This window comes from Aegilops tauschii, chromosome 4 (genome assembly GCF_002575655.3).
Source record: "Aegilops tauschii subsp. strangulata cultivar AL8/78 chromosome 4, Aet v6.0, whole genome shotgun sequence".
Taxonomy (NCBI): Eukaryota; Viridiplantae; Streptophyta; class Magnoliopsida; order Poales; family Poaceae; genus Aegilops; species Aegilops tauschii.
The window spans coordinates 432,597,121-432,606,151 of NC_053038.3; the positions used below are offsets into that span (position 1 = coordinate 432,597,121).

At 51.6% G+C, this 9,031-nt stretch overlaps 1 protein-coding gene across 1 annotated transcript; it reads left to right on the plus strand.

Moving 5' to 3' along the window:
* Window positions 1-1,140: 1,140 nt before the first annotated feature.
* LOC109743337 (metal transporter Nramp2) lies at window positions 1,141-5,185 on the plus strand. Its single transcript, XM_020302418.4, has 4 exons — window positions 1,141-2,131; window positions 3,399-3,535; window positions 3,627-4,279; window positions 4,722-5,185. Exons 1-4 carry the CDS (start codon window positions 1,569-1,571, stop codon window positions 4,926-4,928), a joined length of 1,560 nt encoding a protein of 519 aa, XP_020158007.1. The 5' UTR covers window positions 1,141-1,568; the 3' UTR covers window positions 4,929-5,185.
* The last annotated feature ends 3,846 nt before the right edge of the window (window positions 5,186-9,031 follow it).

Genomic DNA, 9,031 nt, shown 5'->3' on the forward strand with positions numbered 1-9,031 from the left:
TTGCCATATACCTGCAGAAATACATGGCAACTGCCAGCTTTGGGTGTGGGCTAGGAGACGGGCGTGTGGGCGAAGTGATAAACGCCCACACACCAGCCCCCTCTGCGTGCGTGAAACTAGTGTGTGGGCGAATTGCTAAACGCCCGCACATCAGCCCCCCGTGTGGTGAAAAAAGGACGTGCGGGCGACCGAATGAATGCCCACACACCAGCTTAGTCCTACGTGGCACACAAAAACTGCTAGAACGCGCCAAGATTCGTGCAGAATTGGTTGGACGAGGATCCATGCGGGTGGGCGAGTTGCCAGACGCCCACACGTGTGGGCGTTAGACTTTTCGTTCATGTTTGCTTCTCGTTTATGGGAATTCGGACATGCGGACATGTCCATGGATGCTTGTGGTACTGCATTGGATGGCAAAAAATGTCCGAATACATCGATCCGGACGTTTGCGAGACAGTGTTGGAAATACCCTAAGTGGACGAAGACCACAAAACCAACCAACTACCTGATTTCTCCACCTCACAATGATAAGTGTGTGATTACCAAAGCAGTAATGAATGCAGTTCTGGAAACAGTGAAATGAAAGAAGAGTCTGCTCACATCACAGTCATAAATGCCCACATACACGCATATACACCCACCTTTATGAACACATACATACACGCATATATAATCCATCTTACATGTGCATACATTTTATCCTTATGGGCATCTTTGAAATACTGAACCGGCGTAACGTTTTGAGATTAGCAAAGTCACCACAGATGCATTCATAGCCAACGTGACGTCTTCTCCCATCGAATGAACATCGCTGAAAAAGTCTGAAATAAATCCAAACAATACGAGCATCAATACCTGGCATATACTCGTAGAACTTAAGTGGGCTGGTTCCACGAACCAAACCATGTGAGCCACGGCCACTTCGCATTCACAGAAGAGTCTTTTTTCTTTTCTTTTTTTGCGAATACATTCACAGAATAGTCTGCTCGTTGTAATCAAGCGGTAAAGATAAGTCATGCACGACTCTCGAGTTAAGCGCGACGGATGACTCAACCTGATCTTCTAAACGAAAAATAAGATACTTTCGCAAAAAGAAGAAGATAAAACTGTACTACCTCCAATGGCCCCAATGTCAACGACGTGGGGTAATTGTTTAGTCGATGCCACATTCTGTTACGCACAACCGCCGTGCATCGTGTCCACAAACAAACGGTGCGATTTCCTCCGAGGCGTTGCTTGAAGCAACTTTACTCCATGGCGATTCTTCTGGATTTTTTCCGAGTTTCATTCAAAAGGAGGAGATAGATACAGCAGATCTTTCTTCTTCTTGGAGTAAAACACACAATTTTCAATTTCATTTTTTGATTTGATTGATGCCGGACGTCGAAAAAGGCAGTTAATGTTGGATTATATTCAAGAAAAAAAATGTTTGGATTAGGAAATGGAGCTATAAATTCGTTCTGACAGAAACCGGTCCTGATTTCACGAAGGAGTCAGAGGAACTCCCATCTCCCAACTCACTCGCCCGTCCAACCCACTCTCCGCTCGCGCACGCATCCTCCGCTCCCATGGCGTCCCGCGACCTCGCCGAGAGCCTGCTCCCCGGCGGGGGCGCCTCCGCCTCCTCCTCCCACGACGAGTACGAGGAGCGTGCGTACGACTCGGACGACAAGGTCTCCATCTCCATCTCCGACTCGGAGCCCGACGACGACGGCGACCCCGGCGCCGCGCGCGCGCGCCCGGCCTTCTCCTGGCGGAAGCTCTGGCGCTTCACGGGGCCGGGCTTCCTCATGTGCATCGGCTTCCTCGACCCGGGCAACCTCGAGGGGGACCTGCAGGCGGGCGCCGCCGCCGGGTACCAGCTCCTCTGGCTGCTGCTCTGGGCCACGGTCATGGGCGCGCTCGTGCAGCTGCTCTCCGCGCGCCTCGGGGTCGTCACCGGGAAGCATCTCGCCGAGCTCTGCCGGGAGGAGTACCCGCCCTGGGCCACGCGCGCGCTCTGGGTCATGACGGAGCTCGCGCTCGTCGGCGCCGACATACAGGAGGTCATCGGCAGCGCGATTGCCATCAAGATCCTCTCCGGGGGCATCGTGCCGCTCTGGGGCGGCGTCGTCATCACCGCCTTCGACTGGTCAGTTTGCTTCCTGCTCCTGCTCTTGCCCCTGCTCGCGACGAGAATTAAATCACGGTCCCCATCTCTGTTCTTTTCCTCTTGGCACCGAACTCAAACTGCATAAGATTTTGGCGGCCTCTAGTTTGTTGGTTGGTTGCAATTCGAGCCGCTCTGTTCTTACCCTTTTGGAGTTGTCGAGACTAGAGCTCGCGAATAAGTTTGTTCAGGTGTTCCTTTCTCTGGTAGGTAGTAAAAATCTGCGCAGCGATGGCATCTGAAGATCCGATGCGTTTCTTCGCGTAAACTGACTCTGCTTCCATTTCTTTCCCTTTTCTCGTGCTTGTCTTTGGATTCGTTCAGTTGATCAGTTCCATCTTGTTTGTTGGGTAATAAACAATACATCCAGCGTGTTTTTGGTGTGCTGTGCTTGCAGGGAATCGATCCTGACTCTGACTGGGACTGCTCCTTGTTTGCTTCCTCTTGTTGGTTTGTTGCACAAAAGTTCATACTAACTTTTGAGGCATCATGGGGCTGAAAATTCCCACAGAAATATAAAAACATTTTTGGGTTAGAGGGGCTTCCCCACTCCTTGCTAATCGAATGAACTTGTTGTTGTTTGCACACTTTGGTTGCTCTTTTTTCTTTTCTTTTTTTTGGAACATCGGCACAAAAATAAAAACAGTCTGGGCTAGAGAAACATGCAGACAAAGGAGTTCTGTTAACTTTGTCGATATCACAACTTCACCATGTCCGAAGGTTGCAGAATGTTTGTGACCTTTTGTTCCAGTTGTGGCTTCACTCTCTTAATAATTATTAGTATAATCTTGTGTGGCTCAGGCGGCACTGCATGTTTATTGGTCGGTTTAGTACCTTCTGTTATGTTTCTCTTTGGTCAGAGACTTGTAGTTGTTACAGAGATTAAAATATGGACATGTGTTCTTGTCTATTATCCGTACAATTCTACTACTGCTTATTCTGAGTCACTAACTGCCACAATGTTTTGGGATTTTTGGATGGTGAGATTGATAGCAATGGAAGGAACAAAAATAATCAAATAATCGTTTGGAGGAGTCCTGCCAAAAATTTCAGGGTGGATAATGATTAGATAAAAGTTTCTGTTTATCCTTTGTCTGCTATGGTGGTGTTATTCAATCCTTGTCTGATTATGACATCAGCTTTGTTTATGTACCAGCAACTGCCTCTTTCCTTTTATGGTGAAGATTTTTTCGGCAGAACTGATATGTATTGCTATATTTTGGCTCATATGACATGTTTTTCATGCCAGCTTCATCTTTCTATTCCTGGAGAATTATGGTGTGAGAAAATTGGAAGCGTTTTTCGGCGTCTTGATTGCAACCATGGCTATATCATTTGCGATCATGTTTGGTGAAACGAAGCCTAGTGGAAAGGAGCTTCTGATCGGTAATTCTCGGTCTGATATGTTGGCAGATGCTTTTGTTTATGATGCACTCTCGAGACGTAGAAGAATTTATTCAATCTTTTTCATAATTAGGTTTGGTGGTTCCAAAGCTGAGCTCAAAGACCATCAAGCAGGCGGTTGGAATTGTGGGCTGCATCATCATGCCCCATAATGTTTTCTTGCACTCAGCGCTAGTGCAGTCCAGGAAGATTGACACAAAAAAGAAATCGCGTGTTCAAGAAGCAGTGTACTATTACAACATTGAGTCGATTCTTGCTCTCATCGTCTCTTTCTTTATTAACATCTGCGTTACAACGGTATTCGCTAAAGGATTTTATGGATCCGACAAAGCTGATAACATAGGTCTTGAGAATGCTGGCCAGTACTTACAGGAGAAATATGGAACTGCTCTGTTTCCTGTCCTCTATATCTGGGCTATTGGGTTGTTAGCGTCTGGACAGAGCAGCACAATCACCGGCACATATGCCGGCCAATTCGTCATGGGAGGTTTCCTTAATCTTCGATTGAAGAAGTGGTTACGAGCAGTGATTACTCGAAGCTTTGCCATTATTCCAACTATGATTGTGGCTTTATTTTTTGATACTGAAGATCCTACCATGGACGTTCTGAACGAGTCACTCAATGTTCTTCAGTCCATTCAGATTCCATTTGCACTGATTCCTTTGATCACCCTTGTTTCGAGTGAGCAGCTCATGGGGTCATTCGTGGTCGGTCCTATCACCAAAGTAAGTTAGCTTCGACCTTTTGTTATTCATAAAATTCATAGCTTTCGTGTTAGCAACGAACTCAACTAGTTCTTCAGGTGTTACATTTGCTGCTGTATGAGTTGGTCGTGTCACTGCATAAGATTGTGTAATTCGTCTGAAAAGGACTAAAAAGATTTTAATCCCGCAATTACCGAGCAGAGAGCCCTTAATTTGAGATCCCGATTTACTTAGGCACCCACAGCTGTATCCACTCAATATTTTCCAACTTTGGCAGATTTTCGACCAGTTTTTTTGTTTAGTTAGTCTGCAATTATATGTTTGATGATGAAATTGTATTCAGATAAGCAAAAAATCATGAAGATATATGATTTTGGTGGGTGGCGATAATGCAACATTGCAGAAATAGTAACACTGCCCGTCCCTCGTTTGCCATGCTAACTTGTTTTGTGCTCTTGTTTAGGTGATAAGTTGGATCGTCACAATCTTTCTGATGCTCATCAACGGATACCTCATACTGTCCTTCTACACCAACGAAGTGCGGGGCGCAGTCGTTCGTTCAAGCTTGTGCGTCGTGCTGGCTGTTTACCTCGCGTTCATCATCTACCTCATCCTGAGGAACACCACACTGTATTCTCGCCTTCGCTCATCAGTCTCAAAGAGCTCATGAGAAAGACTGTTAGTTATTTCATCTCCGCGATGAAGATGAACGGAAGTTGATAGATAATATTGGAAGAAAACTGCTCCCCATTGTACAACCTGTACGGCTGCCTATTTGTATTAGCTCCGGGGGAGAGGTCTATATTGTACATCAGTTGCTGTTGTATAACTGTATTTGTGGATTAGCAGGCTTCCCCTTTAGGATTGGGCTAAACCAACACCAACACCAGCATACTTGAGGTGATAAATGGTAGATAGTTTTGTTTATCTCTTCCCCTTTTTTGGAGGATGGTTGACGGAGTGGAATCCGGTAGACCCCTCCATGGAGTGATCCCAACTCCAACGCATGACCGCATTTGGTCCATCCCCGTCCGTTTGGTACCAAACGGATAGAAAACGCGCCGACGCAAACGTTCACTTCGTCCGCGACCCATTTCTGGCTCAAATTTGGGCCGGGTTTGCGTCGGAACGGACAGGGCACGGACACGCGCGACGCCCACACTTGTCCTCCCCTGGCCCGTCCGTCAGGGGCACAACCTCCCCATTTCCCTCTTCTTCTCCAAATAACTTCCCGCCTCCCGCCATGGCCACCGAGCCAAAGGACGCCGCCGCCGCCATCCCGGACACCATTGTCGTCCTCCCCTCGAAGAAGAAGAAGCCGAAGAAGGTGCTCACGCTGACGCCAAGAAAAAGAGGAGCAAATGAAGGCCTACATGGAGCTAAAAACGAAGAAGCTCGAGATGGAGGAGGCCGTCAAAAGGAGGAAGCCGTCAAAACGAAGAAGCTCGAGATCGAGTGTTGAAAATATGCCCTAGAGGCAATAATATTTGTATTATTATATTTCCATATTCATAATTATAGAGTATATTCTGTGCTATAACTGTTATGATCCCGGAATAGGCATTCAATGGAAAAACTCATAAGCACGTGTGGAATGATACATGGTAAAATAAAAGGTTCCTAGTCTTGCCTCTAGGACTAGCTCAAGTGTTGTTGGTGATCATGTTTTTCGGATCTTAGGATATCGTTAAGTGTAACGATAGTCCTAAAACAACATTGAGATGATGACGTTGGAAGAACGGTCATATTGAATCGACTCAATCTTGTCTGTTATGAATTGAGTTAACATCGTCTGTGAAAGCGCGGGTTTACTCCGGGGGGGGGGGGGGGGGTGAATGGGAGATCTTTAGAAATTCGTCAAACTTTGATGAATTTGACGAAGATCAGAGTGAAGAAATAGAAACACGAGGGAACTAAATCATCACAGAATGAAAAACATGCATACAAGATACATGCGAGTCGGACGACGCAAGACCTCCTCAGGAGCGGCCTCGCCAGGCAGGCTCGCGAGGAGCGGAGAGATCAAGGCAGGGCAAACCTCGCGAGGTTCTCGTGACGTGAGCCATGACGATCGAGACCAGGCAGGCGCCAGCGCGCGCAGCGTCCTTGTTTCCTCTTTAGTGCTAAGGGGGCAAGCGCAGTCGCAGAGTGCCGAGGCATCAAGCAAAGGTTTCCATATCGGTGCAACGAGACCAAGACCAGCAGGACGGCAAGACGGAGGTCACCATGGAGCCCAAGGCGGCGTCACCACCAGAGCCTTTTGTAGGCGAAGACCGCTTTTGTCAGGATAAGCTGTACTAGCTGTCCCCTTTCAAATTGGCCGTTGTTGGCTCCCTTCCCGCTCAATATTTGGGGAGAGGACCAGGGCCTCTATAAATAGGACTAGCCACCACAGTAGCAGGCAACTCAAGCAAGCCTGAGCTGATCGAATCCACACACACACACACAAGTTCGCCAAGCACAAGAACACCTCATCCTCAGGAGGCTGTTCTTCCCCTTGTACTGTTCATCATCAGCCCAAGAGGCAATCCACCACCACCACACTGGAGTAGAGTATAACACCACAACGGTGGCCCGAACCAGTATAAATCTTGTGTCCCTTGTGTTGTGAGTTCGTTCTTGAGATCTTAGCTAGTTAGGACGTGGATCGGTAGGGAGGAAATCTTCGCGTGCACCCCACTGTTCGAACCTTGAGGGTTTTGCCGGAACCCGTGATTCAACATTTGGCGCGCCAGGTAGGGGTGCGCCGGAGCTTCCTTTCCGTCGCTCCGCGTCCAGTTGCTCCGTCATCTCCATGGCGGACGCTCGCCGTGCTCGTGCTAAGCGCCGGGCTGCCCACGCCACCCGTGTCGCTCAGACGGCTCCCGTCGGCGGGCCACCTCATCGTTCTCCGTCGCCTGCCGCCACCGGCCCGGCGGGGAACGAGCAGCAAGCGTCCTCGCTGCACCCCTCGGTGCGGCGGGACGGCCGCACCGCCACTCCATCGCTGACCCCGGCCGGTTCCTCGTCCCATGCACGTCGCGCTCCCATGGACGCGCGGGCCGCGCTCCTCATGGCGCACGAGCTCCTGCGCTACTGCCCAGTCGACGACCTCTACGAGGACTGGCTCGATCGCATCGCCGAGCTCGTCCGTGCCGCAGGTGGCTCCCCTGCGCCGTCCCTCTCTCCGCCTCGCCCTCCGCCAGCTACAGGCGACGTAGCTCACGGAGCACCTCCACCACCTCTGCATCAAGACGGCGCCTTGGCGCCAAGGCGCGCGGCACCACGGCGCAACCCACCGCGTTCGGCGCCCGCGCGAGAAGAAAGAAGCTGTCAAGAAGTCCCTCGACCGCAAGAGAATGCTCCGCCGCTCCTGGCTCCACCGTGCCAGGATCGTTTGCTGCGGCAAGGCCCCGCGCCGCTTGCCGTAGCGGCGCGCGAGCGCCAAGACCAAGCTCCACCTCCAAGGCAGGCCCCGGTGACCACGGCCGGCTGCCGCGCCTTCACCCCCGAGCTGCGTAGCGTCGCCTGGCCGGGCAAGTTCAAGCCAGATCTGCCTCCTCGCTACGACGGCACCCCCGACCCCGCGGAGTTCTTGCAGCTCTACGAGCTGAGCATCGAGGCGGCCAACGGCGACGAGAAAGTCATGGCGAACTGGTTCCCCATGGCTCTCAAGGATGGAGCCCGCTCCTGGCTCCTGAATCTGCCCCTAGGCTCGATCTCCTCCTGGGACGAGATGTGCAACCGTTTCGTTGCCAACTTCCAGGGCACTCGCGATCGCCCGCCGGCCACGGGTGACCTGCGCCGCATCAAGCAACAACCAGGAGAGACCCTCCAGAAGTACATCCAGCGCTTCAACAACGTCTGCCTCAAGATCCCCAAGGTGACAGACGAGGCCATCATCTCTGCGTTCTCTGATGGCGTCCGTGACGTCAAGATGAAGGAAGAGCTCGCTATCCACGAGGAGCTGTGCACCTCTATGGAGTTGTTCAACCTGGCGACCAAGTGCGCAAGAGCTGAGGAGGGGCGCCTCTCCCTCCTCGAGCTCCCGGCTGCAGACCCAGAGGAGAAGAAAGCCAAGGCCAAGGATGTGAAGCGCAAGGGAGCAGTCATACTCGCGGCGGAACCGGACACCAAGCGCGGCAGAGACCAGCCCGAGTCATCCAAGAGCAGCCGACCGTTCTGCGCCTTCCACAACCTGAATACCCACAACACCAGCGACTGTCAAGAGCTCAGAGCCATTCGTGAAGGACGCTTTGGTCGACGTCCCGAGCGCAACGATCGGGGCTACGACCGAGGAGGAGGACGTGGTGGCGGACGCTGGGACGACCGTGGCCCGCGCCAGGAGTGGCGCGACCGGCCTCGTGAGGACCGCTGGCAGGATTAGCCTCGCGAGGGTGCCTGGAGGGATCAGCCTCGTGAGGATCATCCTCAAGGCAATGCCGGACTCCCTCCGCTGCCGCCACCGCCAAGAAGGAATGATGACCACCATCAAGACGAGGGGGCTGGGGGCTTCCAGGAGCCGCGTGCCATCGCCTGCATCTTGGGCAGAGCTCAAGCCCCAGCCTCACAGCATATCTTCAAACAGTTTGCTCATGAAGTGAATGCAGTCCTCCCCAAGCTCGAGGCCACACGCCTGCTCAGGTGGTCCAAGTGCGCCATCACCTTCAGTTCGGCAGATAAGCTCAAGTGCGCCGCTACCGCTGGCGCCCTCCCAATGCTTTGTTCACCAGTCATCAGCAACGTGCAAGTTACCAAGACCCTCATCGACGGCGGCGCATGGCTCAACGTCCT

Coding starts and splice junctions, on each gene's coding strand:
- LOC109743337 (XM_020302418.4), top strand. CDS start 1,569: ATGGCGTCCCGCGACCTCGCCGAGAGCCTGCTCCCCGGCGGGGGCGCC. Junction 2,132..3,398: donor GTCATCACCGCCTTCGACTG/GTCAGTTTGCTT, acceptor TTTTCATGCCAG/CTTCATCTTTCTATTCCTGG. Junction 4,280..4,721: donor TGGTCGGTCCTATCACCAAA/GTAAGTTAGCTT, acceptor GCTCTTGTTTAG/GTGATAAGTTGGATCGTCAC.